The sequence below is a fragment of the Gracilinanus agilis genome, chromosome 3 (genome assembly GCF_016433145.1).
Source record: "Gracilinanus agilis isolate LMUSP501 chromosome 3, AgileGrace, whole genome shotgun sequence".
NCBI classification, from domain to species: Eukaryota; Metazoa; Chordata; class Mammalia; order Didelphimorphia; family Didelphidae; genus Gracilinanus; species Gracilinanus agilis.
The window spans coordinates 590,184,380-590,201,082 of record NC_058132.1 but is presented as its reverse complement, the minus strand read 5'-3'; the positions used below and the strand labels follow the sequence as shown (position 1 = coordinate 590,201,082).

Genomic DNA, 16,703 nt, shown 5'->3' with positions numbered 1-16,703 from the left:
CAGAGAGAAAAGACTGAACAAGGATTAGGGACTTAAATAGAATCAAGAAGTAACCAAGGGCAGATAATTTTCTAAATCTTCAAAAGTATCCAAGAGTTACATTTTTTGACTTACTATATTAAAACATTTTAGGAAACCAGAGTGCTTATATATTTTCTAAAACTATTAAAATAAATCTCTGTCCAAATCTTCCTCTGATACCTCATTGAATTGCAGAAATGACCCTGAGTTCTTCTTCTCCTTGCTCCCTCTCTCTTTTTTTAAAACCATTTCCTTCTGTCTTAGAACCAATATTTAGTATATACATATTAGTTATGTATATAACATAAATATGGTTATATATATTTGTTACATATAACATATATTGTATGTAATGTGTGTGTGTATATATATATATATATATACACATATATGTGTTTATATAATATAGAGTGGTAAGGGCTAGGCAGTGAAAATTAAATGGCTTGCCCAGGGTCACATAGCTAGGAAGTATCTGAAGCTAAATTTGAATTTAGGACCTTCTTTCTCTAGGTCTGGCTCTCAATCCACTGACCCAATTAGCTGCCCCAACTCCTGTCTCTTTTGACAGACCGAGCTTCCTAAGGACACATTTGAATTTTATTATATTTAGTATTTTTTAATGAGCAAAAATCTATTTTCCCCTCTTTCCTTCTCCTGCCTCCCTCCCAATGGAACAGAAAAAAGAAAAACCCTTGTAGCAAAAATAGTCAGAACAAATTCCTGCATTGGCATTATATACATATATACCCAAAATATATTATATATCCAGTATATATAAACTCTCTTTAGTCATATTATTTATCAGTTCTTTCTCTGGAGGTAGACATTCACAAGTTATTCTTCAAACATATATTCTGTAGCTTTATATACATCTGCTTTTGTACCTTGAGAACATTATTTCTCTGTCAAGAGGAGCATGCTTTATCAGTCCACTGGAATCATGATTGATCATTGCATTGATCAGAGTTCTTAAGTTATGATTTTTATATAAACTGACTTCCTTGTTTTGGTCACTTTGTTCTGTATCAGTTCATAGAAGTCTTCCTAGATTTCTCTGAAAGTGGTCCCTTTCAGCATTTCTTGGCAAATTAGCCTTACATTATATTAATATTCCATAATTCATTCAGCCTTTCTCCAAATGATGGGCATCCTCTTAATTTCTAATTCTTTGCCACTTGCAAAAAGAGCCCGTGTGTGTGTGTGTGTGTGTGTGTGTGTGTGTGTGTGTGTGTGTGTGTGTGTGAATTCTTTTCTTCTTTCTTTTATCCTTTTGTGGTGGAGACCTAGCAGTGTTATCTCTGGGTCAAAGAATATGAACAATTTTGTGACTTTTGGTGGCCTTGGGTTCTTAAAGGCTGGTAACAAAAGTATAAACTTAATCAGATCCTGCCAAGCTAGAAAAGTTTTTACACACAGGGCCCATCTTATTTGAGTAGGTTTATCAAAAGCATGTTGGCTATCAGGTGATGAATTTTTTATTTTTTTGCAAATAAGGATTGTCCATAATAACAAAATTATGGATCTTTTTAGTCAACAACCATTTTATAAGATCCTACCATGATGGGCACTGTGTGAGCCACTGGACATACAAAAATAGAAAAAAGTTATACAATCAAAGAGATTACATTCTATTGTATTGAACATGTTAAAGTTAAATATCAAGTTTTTTGCTGAACCCAAACATTCATTCAGTTTAACTCCCTGATGAGACTTGAGATTCATTTATCTTGCATTGTGATTTATTTTGTATGTATTCTATATGTAACAATATATGTATATGCTATCTTGCATAATAGAACTTGGTAGAATGTTAGTTTCTTGAGGACAGAGATTTCATTTTTGTTTTCATATCTCCTCTTTGTGGCACAGTCTTGGGCACATATTAGGTACCTAATACATTCTTGTTGATTCTAGTTGCATGTCCCTGGGCAAGTTACTTAACCCCAATTTCCTAGCCCTTTCTGCACTTCTGCCTTGGTAAAATCCTTAGTATCCATTCTAAGAAAGAAGTTGTGGGTTTTGAAGAAAATAAATAAGCAAATACTTGTTGATTGATTCATCATCCTTTACTGAGCAAGGCACTGCCTATTCTTACCATTGAGAGAAACCTGTAATTACAAAGAGAAAATCTAGTCTTTTAATTAACAAGTATTTTTACACCATTACCATGTGTTAGGGATACAAAAACAAAAGGGAAGGCAGTCCTTCCTCTCAAAGATCATGCTTTCTTAGGCTCTTTTAAGTACTGAATTCTCCAAAGTGATAATTGTCCATGAACTGCTGTCCCTGAGTGGTCAGGTGAGTGTTTTTCATAATTTGAGAAGAATGCACTTAGAAATGAAAAAATGTGTCATGAAAAGAGTGCTATATTTAAAACCAGGGGATCTCGATTCAAGACCCAACTTAGTTACTTATCTGTAGGCATGAGTTTCATCTTGTATAAAAACAAGGGGCTAAGACTAAATCTCTAGATTCTTAAAGATCTAAATCTATAAGCCTATGAATCCTGCCATATAGATGAACCCCCTAACCCCTAAACTAGTACTCTTACAGGGCATGTTGCTTTAAAAAATTATTTATTGTTAATTAAATTCCCAGGTATCTCCCCTTTCTTTCTCACCTCCCCATCCATCAGTTCACAGAAAAGTATATGTAAGCTATCTCTTTAGTCTTACTATTTATCAGTTCTTTCTCTGAAAGCAGACATTCACAAGTTATTCTTCAAACATTTATTCTGTAGCTGTATATATTCTTCTCTTGGTTCTTCTTGTTTTGCTTTCCATAATTTCATATAGCTCTTTCCATGTTTTGTTTTGAAATTAATCTGCACATCTTGCTTTTTAGAGATCAGACTAGACTTGTAAGTGACTGAGAAACCTGGTGGGTGAGGGGTAGGGTTGGAATAAACCAAAAAAACCTGAAGGATGAGATCTATAATATCAACTACAGCAGCAGCAACTTTGATTCCTGAAGAGATATATATGCCTTTGTCATGATTTCAGCTCTCGAGTCTTATTAGTCATGTTCTGCTTACTCCTTCCCCATGGTAGGGGAAATTATGAAAAATTATTTACTATTGGCCACTTCAGCTAAATTATGCTCATTAAAATGGTAATGAGGTTTAGGAAGTTCTAAAAGTATAGTTTTTTAATCTTAAGAATCCAAGTCACCATTATATCATGGAGCATCAGAAAGCTAGGAATGGACAGCTATAATCCAGAGAGGAAAGAATCAATTGCAAATTAACTGGGGTCCAGGGACTAGTTAGCACAGCTCTAAACAAATCAGGCCTTCCCCTCCTCCCCCCATTTATTAGGGTCTTCAATCCTCCAAAAAATGACTTAGGCATTGATTCACCACCATAAAGTCACTTGGCTCAAAGCTCACAAATCTCCAGAGAGGCATTGTCGTTATTTACCTTAAAACATTTTACTTAAAAGAACTGACATTTAAACAGATCTTTAAAGTTTGCAAAGCACTTTGTGTTGTCATCTCATTTGAACTTGACAACTCTATGATTATGGTGCTATTATTATCTCAATTTTAGAGATGAGAAAACGGAAACTGATTTGAGGTTGATTGGCTTGCTCCTGGGGTTACCTAGCTAATAAGTGTCTGAGGCTGAATTTGAACTTGGGTCTTCCTAAATCCAAATCTCCACCTCCCCGCTATATATTTGAGAATGATGCTAGTGACTCGTACCTTAATCAATGTTCCCTTTCCCATTTCTCCCTTCCTCTTCTTTACCTGGCTATGAAAAGAATCTAGAAGTAGCCAATATCATTTCTTTTTCTAAAAATTGCCATGGTAATTTAAACAAAATGGTAACTTAAACTTCCTTCAGAAGGGCTAAAATAGGGGCAGCTGGGTAGCTCAGTGGATTGAGAGTCAGGCCTAGAGATTGGAGGTCCTAGGTTCAAATCTGGCCTCAGACACTTCCCAGCTGTGTGACCCTGGGCAAGTCACTTGATCCTCATTGCCCACCCTTACCACTCTTCCACCTAGGAGCCAATACACAGAAGTTAAGGGTTTAAAAAAAATTAAAAAAAAAAAAGAAATCATAGAGTCTCTCATTTAAAAAAAAAAGAAGGGCTAAAAGAGTCATGAGAACTCAAAATGAATATTAAAGAGTTGGTGATATAAAATTCTGGCCATACTAGCAGTTAAAGATTGACTGTTAGGTGGCACAATAGATAGAATGCTGGACCTAGGGTCAGGAAGACTCATCTTCCTGGGTTCAAATATGACCTCAGATATTTTCTAGCTATGTGACCCTGAGGAAATCGCTTGGCCCTGATTGCCTCAGTTTTCTCATCTATCAAATGAGCTGGAGAAAGAAATGGCAAACCATTCCATGATCTCTGCCAAGAAGACTTCAAATGGGATCACAAAGATTTGGACATGACTGAAAAACAACTTAATGACAAGGAAATTAGATCCTACTAAGAGGAATATATTCAAGATGACCTGTTTGTGTCATATGTAGTGTTAGATTTAAAATAAATAACATTTCTTTTGAAAACAAAGAAATAAAATTTATTAAAATTAGACTTTTTGGTGAAAAGACTTAAAAATTGAATGAATGGTAGCTTTTTAGAAGGAAAAAAAACACGTTATATTTAAGTTTTGGAATGAAATACCTCAAATTTCTTAAAGCTCTTTGAATTCGAGATGCCCAAGTCATATCACAGAGTTGTTCCATTTCTAGTATCTCAGTAACAAGAATAATGGCTAGCAGTTATCTGACACATTGAAGTTTACAAAGTGCTTTGGTGTGTCACCTCTTTTGAAAGCTTAGGTAAGTGCTATTATTATACCAATTTTTCAGATGAGGACACCGAAACATGAAAGTTAAGTAAAATGCCCAAGGTCACCTAGATTTTAAGTAACTAAATTGAGATTTGAACTCAGGTCTTCTTAACTTCAAATTCAGAAATCTCTATACTTTGTCTCACCTCATTGTCTCATATCAATTAAAAGTGCCCTATTAGAAACAGATTGTGGTAAAGAATATTGAGATTCTGCATACAGCTCTCATTGCATTGAGTAAGGCACAATATGGTAGCACTTAAAGATCTGAAACATCTCATGCAGTCTGGGGAGAAACAGCTGGCACAGTGGATGCCTCTTTGCTGTACAGCCATTCCTCGGCTTCTTCTCTCCCTTCCTATGCTTCGTTTTCCTATCTCTCATCCTGTCTTCTCCTTGGTGATCACCCCTGAAGGCACTACTGATTCCAGGACAAAGGAGAGATGTTTCCCTGTCACTATACTGAGACCCCCCCCTCCCCCAGGTTGTTCTGTTAAGTACTTCTCGATTCGTTTCTGCTAAAGCCACGGATGCCCCCATCTGTTGCCTCCTATCCTCAGATGGCCTCTGGGGTTCCCACTTGGCCATGCAATGTCCCCCAAGGGGTGGGATGTAGCTGTCTCTGCAGTATTATTGCTGGGCTAGAGTTGGGGATGGGCATGCCACAAACTGGCTGGAGTGGAAAACAGCATTTGTGCCCTGGTGCTCTGAGCCAAAGTTGGCACCAACTCCAGTGTATGTGTCTGTTATCAGCATGTCAGGATAGTTTATGTCGAAGAAAGGTTGCCGCAGATTTCTCCTAAGCTGGGGGGGAAAAGCAATCTGTATGGTCGGTTCACATAGCGCATTAGGTTCTCAAAAATCTCCCAAGCCTGCAGCAGGCTTTCCACTAACTTGCATTTTTCATTGTTTTTAAGGGTAAATAATGCTTTTCTGGACCGAATACAAGGCAAAAGTCAACCAGGTGGCCTCCTCCAATCTGGTGGCTTTGGAAATATGAATTGTGGCAGAGGCTGGGTGAGTTTCTTTTTATTACACCCTACCGCCCCCGCCCCCAACCAATCATCTTTCAAAGTTGAGTTAAAACAGTGAGAATCTGTTTAAAAAAATTGTAGCCTTCTCCCTGGATATTACTCGGCATTTTGTGATGGGCAGTCAGCCAGTGTGAAGTGTGATTACTATAAATTCCACAATAGCATCTGAGGGAAAAGGGGGTGGAAAAAGGGCCTGATTTCAGCACTGGCTTATCAAAATGAAAAATAACACCTGCCCTTCATTCTCAGCTTGATTGCCTTGAAAACAAGATTCTTTTTTTCCCCTCATCACCCAGTGTCCAGACCTAAAACAAAAATAAATGAACTTCTTAAAGGATGTTCCAGAAGATTTTCATCCAAAGATAGCTGGCCAAATAGAATGATCCAGGAACACAGTCTTTCAGGGAAAATTTGAGGGAACCGTTAGTTCATTCTTTTAATGATAAGCTGCTAACCAGAAACTTCCTACCATGTGCAACTTTAAAAAAACGAAATGTTCTCAAAGATCTCAGGAAAGAAACGTCTGGAGTCTTTTTCACCATGCATATTTCACATAGAAGTGATATGATACTCAAAGGCACCGAAGTGCCAGGAACGCTTAGACATGGGTGTGAATCTGATTAGTTCCTTGCACGTGGGCTCCAAGATACTTGGATTAACCCGAAAATTTAAATAAACTCCCAAGTTAACAAATGGATCTGCTCAAAGGAAGGTATTGAGGAAATAGAAATCAGCAAAAGAAGACAGAAAATTATAAAGTTGTAGCAGAGTGAGATGAACTGGAAAATCTAGAGAAAATTAAACTTAAATGAATGTTTGAAGGAGGAAAGTCATTATTTTGAGACAGCTTCATCTATTAGAGGTGAATGTTACCTTGGAGGAATTAGAATGGGCATGATAGGTTGATGGATTATGTTAAAAGTATGCCAATTTAGGGAATATTCAAGTAAGCAAAACAATTTTTACATTTTAAATGCTACTTTTGTGTGTGTGTGTGTGCCAGCGCATAAAAATATATACACACAGGAGAGATTATCATATTATATGCTACTAGTCACTGGCCTTTGGATTGGACAAGTAAACAGGAAGCAATAATGGCTCTACTTCCTTTGTTATGTTGCATCTTCTATATTAGGCAGCAAGGTGACAAAGTGGTTGGTGTGCTGAGCCTGGAATTAGGAAGAGTCATCTCCCTGAATTCAAATCTGGATTCAGATTCTTACTAGCTGTGTGACCCTGGGCAAGTCACTTAGCCCCGTTTGCCTCATTTCCTCATTTGTAAAATGAGCTGGAGAAGGAACAGCAAACCACTCTAGTGTCTTTGTCAAGAAAACCACAAATGTGGTCATGAAGAGTTGGACATGACTGACAAATGTCTGAATAATTCTTGTGTATCCTACCCATTTCCCCCAAATTTGTTTCTTCCCTGCTTTTAGCATTTAGATAGCAAATTCTTCAGATGAAAGAGAAGAAGCTTAACTTAGTTTTTTAATGCTATCTGTCAAATCATTATTACTATAGTTAATATTGAAGAGTAAATAAAAAGTGAGACTATTTTGGAGACATTTAGATCTATGACCCCAGGAATGTCAAATGAAGGTCACTCCTTCCTGTGGCGATGTCAAGAGAAAGCTTGTTGAGATTTTCTATTCAGTGTTGCTGAATAACAGTAATTTAAAACCCAAAGCCAGCAGTGTTTAAGCTACATTTTATTGCTGTCTAAAAGGGATCTCTTTTCCTCCCAACCCCACTCCAATTAATTTATTTCACAATGGCCCATCTTACTGGTATACTAATCTCCAGGTTGGTGGATTTTTTTAAGCTTTAAAAATAGCACAGAATCAAAAGCTAATTAGTGAGTTCTACTTTCTGCCTATAGCATGAGATATTTGAAAATGAATATAATTAAATATGAAATTACATTCATTCAATATGAATGCATCACATATGCAATATGTAGGATGCTGTTCTAGGCACTGAGATGGTAGGAATAATTTTCATTGTTATTATTCAGTTGTTTCAGTCATGTCTGACTTTTCATGACCTCGTTTGAGGTTTTCTGAGGCAAAGATAATAGAGTGGTTTTCCATTTCCTTCTCCAGCTCATTTTACAGATGAGGAATTGAGGCAAACAGAGTTAAGTGACTTGCCCAGAGTCACACGCCTTGTCTGTGTTTGAGGTCAGATTTGAATTCATGGAGATAAATTTTTTTGACTCCAGGTTGGGCACTCTATTCATTAAACCACCTAGCTGCCCTAAAAACAGAATATTTATGAATACAAGACCTGCTCCTCCTCCTTAAGGAACTTCTAATCTATTTGAAGGAGTGGGCTATATGCAGAAAAGAGCAGGTGATGAAATGTCACTCTTGGAATTCCCTCTTTCTACCCTTCCTCCTACCTCTGGCTCCCAGAATTCTACCCATTTTTCCAAAGCTAGATACAGATTTCCTCCAGGAAGCCCTTCCACATTTCTTCTCTCAGAGGCGATCTCTCCTTAATTTTAGTAATCCTAAAACTTCAGACCCTTCTTAGGAATACACTATGACTTCTCTTGTTCTTAGTGTTTATTATTTTAAAGGTCGTGTGGCATGTGGAATAGAGAATGCTAACCTAGGAGTTGGGCTATCTGGGCTCACACTCTGGATCAGATTCTCACTAGCTCTGTATGCCTTTAGGCAAATCACTCCATCTCTCTGTATCTGTTATCTCATCTGTTAAATGAGACCATTGGAATAAATGGCTGATGAAGGTCCCTTCCAGCTCACGTAGGATGCCATGATCCTACTATGAAAAGGCTGGTCCTACAGCCAGGAAGCTGGATTCAGTTCCCATCTCTGACATAATAATAATAATAACAATAATAATGATAATTAACATTTCTCTAATGCTTCCTGTGTGCCAGGCACTGTGCCAAGCACTTTATAGTCATTCCATTTGATCTTCACTACAACTCTGGGAGACAGGGGCTATAATAATCCCCCATTTTACAGATGAGGAAACTGAAATAAATAGAGGTTAAGTAACTTGCTTAGAGTCACACAGCTAGGAAGGGTTTGAGGGTGGATTTGAACTCAGGTCTTCTTGACTCCAGACCCAGTGCTCTATCCATCTTATCACCTAGTTGTCCATATATTAGGTGGGCAATTGTGGGCAAGTCACTTCGCCTACTCTTAACACTCTTAAGATGAGAGCAACACAGTGAGTGGAGCATATAAAAATTAATTAGTTAACTTGGTTAATTAGAGAATAAGGTTGCTTATAAGAAACTCTCCAGCTCATTGCTTACTTAATTAACAAATACTCATTACAAGTACTAGGTGTCAAGTCAATAGATGTCCCTTTATCTCTGCCTCAGTTTTCTCACTTATAAAATGGGTATATAACACCTACCTATTTCCCAGAATTGTTGAAAAGATCAAATGAGATCATGTGAAGCCCCTAGCACCATGGTGTTGAACTTATGGTACATGTGCCAGAGTAGGTATTCAGTGCCCTTTCTGTGGGCACACACATTGTTGCCCCAGCACAAAGTTTGCCAGAGTATGTTACTAGAAAGCCAGAGGGGCACAGGGCTGGGCTGCTCCTCTCCCGGTCACTGGAGGACATTGCTCACATCACCTACCCCTCTAAAAGGTTCGCCATCACTGACCTCGTACCTTGCCCATAGCAGTGAATTATTTCCCTCTCTCCCACTGTGAGCTACAACCCAGTTAGCTTTGTGCGTGAATTTGGAATTCTCTTCTAATAGGAATTCCCTACAAATAAAGTTATAGGTTCAAACCTCTGAGCAAAAATTTCTTATCTATTTGTCTTATGACCTCTGCTGTACTAAACTTACCAAATCCCAGCACCCTGCATCCTTTATCTTTGCCTCCCAAGCAGCACACCATACCTTACGCATAGTAGAAACTCAGAACACATTTAGCTTTATTCCTGTGTAACTGAAGGATAGAATCATGGATTTGAAAGATCCTTTAAGTCAATCCCTTTATTTCCAGGTCCTATACCTAAACCTTATCTGGCATGATTTTCAAAAAAAAAAAGCGCAAAACAAAAATCTGCCCGATAAATTTTAGAATCCTCTCTTCTTTTTTGATAGCCTTTACAACCCCCCCCCCAAAAAACAAAACAAAACAAAAAGACCCATACCTAATCATTGCTATATAATGTATTCAAGAAGTATTTTCATTGAAATTATACTGCTCTGCACTGAGTGTGCCAAAGTCCTCACTGTAACTATGTAGTCGGGCAACAATATTTGTTTGGGCAACTGTTATTTATGAGCCATGTTTGACTATCTCTGAGAACACAGCATGCTAGATGTCACTCACCAAGCTATTAATATGTCTGCAGATAGACCATTGGGTGAATCAAATGCAACTAGACTAGAAAATTAAATCCTTATACTGGTGCTTTACATAATTAAAATAATCATTTAGACTTGATAAAGTAATAGGGAAATTTCACTCCCCCCCCCCCCCCTCATCCCCTTCTTTTGAGGGACTTCCTTCCCTTTGGACCACAATGGCTGTGACTATGTTTTGCTGCTTGAGGTAATTTTCTTTCTTTTTTTTTTCTTCTTTCAGGGTGTTTGAGACATTCTGCACTTTCATCCAGCCTTAGTCAACTGACCTTGAAAAAGCCCTGGGGATATTTTTTTCTCTTTTAATGCAGTCTTGTTCAGCTCCATTGTGAGACTTTTTTTTTTTTTTTTTTTTTTTTTTTTTTGCTTTGGCTTCTGCATCACCCCCACTTCAGTGAGCAATCTGCAATGACCAGTCTGTCCCTTGCATTATGTATGGGTATTTTCAGCAGTTGATTAGCGAGTTCATATTTAATCTTTAATGACAGTGAAATGTTTCATTATTTTTGTAATTTGTTTTGCCTCTTGTCAGAAGTATAATTATAGCAACCGTAGGGATCTAAAGGAATGAGAGAAAGAAAATATTTGCCCCCTTGGTGATACTTAAAGCCATGAGGGATTTCTGTATACTCAAACAAATTGGAGGTCAGCTTGTTGAAGTTGTTTGGGGTTTTTTAAATCATTTTCTTAGCTAAAGAACTTGTACAATAGAAAATTAAGCATATTTTAATCTCCTTTTATTGAAATTTACTAATAAAATATTAATTATTTCAGAAATAGTTTTTTAAATTGTTGATCCCTTCTCTTTATATCAGCCAATTAAAGAAAAAAGTGTTTCTTTTTTGTGTTTTCTTATGAATATCATCTAAATCAGAGCCATCTAAACATCTAAATAAAAATATCATCTAAATCCCAGATCCCGGTTGTATTGATGAATTTGGTCCCCAAAACCTTGGTTGCTGGATCCCCTCAAGGTTCCTAAAAGTATCCCTAAGGGGATAAAGGGTTGTATTCTCTAATGCTAGATATCTCATGGGCCTCATCAGTATGCTTTTTCTCAAGATTATTGATCAGAGATCCATTGAGTCAGCCAGTCTGAAATAACTTTCAGAAAAGGGTATTTACTAAAGTATGTGCTTGGAGTAAACAAGAGTGGGGTCCACATGCTCTTAATCCGTCAGTGGGATTTGAGGTTTCTTGGTTACCTTCAGCCTGGTTTAATCTGTCTGCCAAAACAGTTTTACTGAGGTGTCTGCTGACCATGCTACAGCTTCTTGGAGCCATCTGTGAGAGTTGAGTGAAAGGTAGACACCAAAAGTGGATGAGCAGTCCTCAGAAAGATTTGGTAAATCCGCAGAGGTGATCGTCCTCCGAGTGCCTCATAGCTTGTGAAGACTTCCCTTGATGGAATGGACAAATGAGAACAATTTGTTCCAATGGCTAGGAAGGTGACTGAAGCAGGTGCTGTGGAATGCCTAAAGGCTCAGTCCAGATATTGAAGATGCCAAGGTTATCCATTGTACCCTGGGCCATTGCCAGTCATCCTGACTTTTGTCTTGCCACTGAATTTTGATGACTCTGGAGGAAAGAATGAGGTTGTTGACTATATGCACTTCTGCCTCCCTTAAATCTAATTCATATCAAGTAAAGACATCACCCTGTGGTATTCAATATCTTCTAAACAAATTTTTGTTACACCCAATTTCATAAGTACATACAGAATCCGGGGAAAGTGATCTTAAGATTATAGAGAGCACATGTGGTAAAAAGACAACTGTTTGCTAGAAAATTTTTAAAAATTCTTCATGAGATGTTCATGAAGTTCTTCCATAGCTTCTTTGTTGGACTTCTTGTGGAGCTATGAATCTACATCCAATTTTATCTTGGCTCCCAGTGTAGACACTGCCATCAGCTAGCTCCCCTAGTATACCAGTAGTAACTTGGGAAATCCCAAGTCCTTCAAACCCCTCAAAGCTGGAAAGGGCATTCTTGGGCCAAAAGGGGGGTTGGAGAAATAGAGGACACTGAAATGGAAGTGATCTTCACCTCCTTTCATTTCCTGTTATCTGTCAGGGTTTTCCCCCCCAAACCCTTAACTTTCCATCTTAGAACTAATATTGAATATTGGTTCCAAGGCAGAAAGCGATGAGAATTAAATGACTTGCCTAGAGTCACATAGCTAGGAAGTGTCTGAGTCCAGATTTGAACCTTCTCATCTCTAAGCCTTGTTCCCTACTCACTGAGCCACCTATCTGACCACTTTTCCCTCATGAACTTACTTAGGATGTATGTCTTGTTCAAGTCTCACAGGAATCTGAATTCTAGAATAATTCCAGTTCTCATCTAGTTTGGAATTTTAGGGGTGGACTCATAGGATGTGATCAAATTTCTTAAACCTGTCTAGATTACTGTGAAACATTGCTCCATTTTCAAGGACTTTTCATACTTGGTCTAAAGCCTGTGGTTAATTGATTTGAAAGTAAAGTCAATGATTGAGATTGGTTTCATCTTTTAGTGGAGTGGGATGACTTCATTGGTTAACTTAGTCAATGCCTCATCATTACATACTCTATATAGAATTGATCAAGGGCTTTAGCCTCTCTTTTTGCTTCCATTTTAATTTAATGATATTAAATTATAATGTTAGTAGTACCAGTGCCCATTCTGGTTTCAACCCCTCTAATCAAATCTGATTTTCAGACTGGAGTTTTCTAATGTAGGACTTTTGTTTCTGACACTTTGGATGCTGAACTAGGTGCCGTTTGGTTTGTGGATGGTCTTAGTATCTTTTTGCTCTCCTAGATAGACTTATTGTCATGAACTCAGTGAAGCTCTCCCAAACAACTCTTAAATATTGCACTTTTGAAGAAATGTTATTAAGATTAAAGTCATTGAGCCTTCTATTTTTATTTCATAAATCTCCCTTAAAAGGCAGTCTGCATAGTGGATAGAGACCTGACCCTAGAATTGGGAAGACCTGGGTTTAATTCCTGATTCTAAATATATGCTAAATGCGGGTGGGGGGAGGGCAGCAGGTAGGTGGCTCAGTGGATTGAGAATCAGGCAAAGAGATGGTAGGTCCTGTGTTCAAATGTGACTTTAGTTAACCCCAGTTGCTTAGCCCTTACCACTCTTCCACATCAGAGCCAATACACAGTATTGATTCAAAGACAGAAGGTAAGGGTTTAAAAAACCAAATATATGCCAGCTGCATGACTATAAGCAACTCACTTAAACTCTTCATGCCCAAGTGACTTCCTAAGACTATATATTACTGTTGGGCACTCATCTGGTGAGAATTTTAAACTGAGAGTTCCTCACATTGAAATAAAAAATACAACAATCTTCTTCACCCTACATTAAGGTGATTATATAATTAGTACATTCTAATCTTAGAGGGGGACTTCTAGGTGGCACAGTGGATAGTGTTGGTCCTGAAGTCAAGAAGACTTATTTTCCCAAGTTCAAATCTAGTCTCAGACACTTCCTAGCTATGTGGCCTGAGCAAATCACTTAATCCTGTTTGCCTGAGCTGAAGAAGGAAATGGCAAACCATTCCAGTATTTTTGCCAAGAAAACACCAAATAGGGTCACAGAGTCAGAAATGACTGAAAAACAGCTGAACAACAAAAGCATCTTAGAGGGAGAACAACTCACTTTACTTCTTGAGTATAGATGTAGTTTCATTTCTGTGTTTGTATCTCCATCTCCTACACAATGTATGGTTAAAAAGTAGGACTATAATAAATTCTTGGTGATTGAATTGACCTGAGGCACTCTAAAATTGTGCCAGGCAGAATGCTATAACAAAGCACCAAAGACTTGGACAGGAGTTAGAATCTTTTTTTCTGTTACTATCAGGCTGCCTAACTTTTGAGTCTGGTTTCCTCATCTTTAAAATGGGGTCATAAGTATAATGTCAAATTTTACACATTTAGTGCTTTCCATCGCCTTGCTCATAGCCATCACTGCTTAATCATTTGGATTGAGTTTATACTATTTTATTAATAATTTAAGAGATCTCTGATGCCAACCACTCTATTGAAATAATTATTTTGGAAAATAATCTCTTTATGTAAAGAAATAGCATGAACTCCTGCCTATTCCACACAGTCCTGCCAACCGTATGAGGACAAGGGCAGAGTGGAAAGGGCAGTGCCAAAGTAATTGCCAGGAGCAGAATGTTTACAGGCAAATCTCTTGCAGTAAATAATGCAGCTGTTCCCTCTCTGGCTCTCGTTTGCCCATTGAGGCTTTCAGCGTTGGTGTTGCTGAATTTCATGTAAATTGTTGGGTCCACTTTGAGTCCTTGTCATTTCCTTATTTGGTCAAAACCAGATCCCTCTGGCTGTGTTAGAAATGCAGCCAGACGGACTCTAAATGTGCCTCTCTATGTTGGCTTTTTATTTTTGTGGCAGGCAGCCACCTTAGCTTGACACCTGCCAAGCCTGGCCACCAACTTGCTACTTGTTCCACTGCTTTGCCCTCTGTGTTTGTTGGTCCTTGACGATCAGTTTCCCCTATAATCAGGGGGCTATAGTATGGGAATTGTAAGAGGAAAGGGGCTCTGTGTTTGCAGGCACAGCTGCTTGAATTCCATTAACCATCACCAGATAACAATAGGAACGGCAACAACTACATTTGTAGAGTACTTATTAGGTGCCAAGTACTTCACAAATATCTCATTTGATCCTCACAATAACTCAGAGGAGGAAATAGTAGATTTAGATCTAGAAGATATCAATCTCAGCATCTACTTAGAATGATAGGCTTTGGGGGCGCGGGGAGTATCAGGACTTTCAGAAATTTCAGTTTTCATGTCTTCCCCCACCGCTGAATATAACCAATTAATGTGAAAACTTTCATTCAGATATTTTATTTTATTACAAAGATGCTGTGTTTCAAGCATACCATATCACATTTTTATTTTGTTGGGTACATTAAAATTCCCCTACTCGAGAAGAGAATGCTTGACCAAAACAGAAAAAGCATATATAAATCCTGTCTCTCTTGTTTCTATTTATCAGTTCTTTCTCTGGAGCAAGACATTCACAAGTTATTCTTCAAATCATAGCTCGCAGGGCTCAGTGGATTGAGAGCCAGATATGAAGATGGGAGGTCCTGGGTTCAAATGTGGCCTTAGACACTTCCTAGCTCTCTGGCCTTGGGCAAGTCACTTGATCTCCATTACCTAACCCTTACCATTCTTCTGCCTTGGAACCAATACACAACATTGATTCTAAGACAGAGGGTAAGGTTTTTATAAAAAATCTTTGCGCATTTTGATTTCAAGAGGTAAGCAAGTAAGGTATGGACCATTTAGTGCTAAACTCCTTTTTGCTATTGTGGTGTCTACAAAAATAAACAAAAAACAAAAAGAGACCAGAAGAAGGAATAAGAGAGATGTCCATGATGGGATCCAGCACTTTTTACCCCCAAGTTTCATCTATCCTGTTGGAATGATTTAATTGGATTTTGACCTGCTAGAAATTCTGAATGAGAAATCACGAAGTGTGTGTCACAATTCTATTTATTTAAAAAATGCCACTTGGCCAGACTTCAGAATATGCAAAGGAAACTGTTGTCACCTCAATCTGGCAAAATAGAGGAACATGTTCTCTGCACATTTGACATGTTACCTGCAGTATTGGGCAAAATCATAGGATGTCAAGCTATAAGAGACCTAGATTGCTGTCTAGTTATTAAGAACATATGAACACAATGTTTGTTTTTCCCAGTACATGTTATGAGTTTGGTCTACCCATCTTTTGGATTGAATAGTACCTTATAGGTGTGAGTGGAAACAATAGGGGCTTTCTCCAAGGGAGTGTAGTTGGCATAGTTAGGAAACAACCTGAAATTATAGAAAATTTAGTTTAAATTCCCCTCCCCTTCCATCTGGTATTAATGAAAATGTCTATCACAAATGAGAAATTCAAGTTGAAATTAGGATATTTCTGACTGATTCCAGCTAAAGGGTTTTAATTGATTTTAGAAAGCAAATTATCACAGAGAGATGATGCCAAAATGAACTAGAAAACCCTCTCTACAAGCTTAATATGAACTTCCAGGATATAAAGCAGATGGGATTTGTGATCTGGTGGTGCTATTTGTTTTGGAGTTTGAAAGTTGGAGTGTGTCTGTAAGGGAAGAGTGGGTGTTGGCTACTTATAGAGAAAGGAAGATGCAGAGATCGTGTATGTGCTTATCATAAACTAGCATTGGATGATAAATTTAGGTCTACAAGGGACATTATAAAATACCTAGCCCAAAACCCTTATATTAAAGTTGAAAAAACTGAACCTCAAGGATGTTGTGATTTGCCTGTGAACACACTGCTGGGATTTGAATCCCAACCTTGGGACTTCAAATCTAGCATCACAGTCAATTACGATATTAAATGGACTTTCAGTACTAAAATGTTGTGCATTAAATACAATTACATTTAGTAAAACACAATAATAAATTCACAC

General features: G+C 37.9%; 1 protein-coding gene across 1 annotated transcript in view; it reads left to right on the top strand.

Annotated features, from left to right (window-relative positions):
- The window catches only part of EPSTI1 (epithelial stromal interaction 1), a 110,849-nt gene extending 100,315 nt beyond the window's left edge, over positions 1-10,534 (top strand). The window contains exons 11-12 of the mRNA XM_044667398.1: positions 5,748-5,847; positions 10,454-10,534. Coding sequence (XP_044523333.1) covers positions 5,748-5,847; positions 10,454-10,462 — 109 coding nt within the window. The 3' untranslated portion in view covers positions 10,463-10,534. The remainder of the gene's footprint in view (positions 1-5,747; positions 5,848-10,453) is intronic.
- The last annotated feature ends 6,169 nt before the right edge of the window (positions 10,535-16,703 follow it).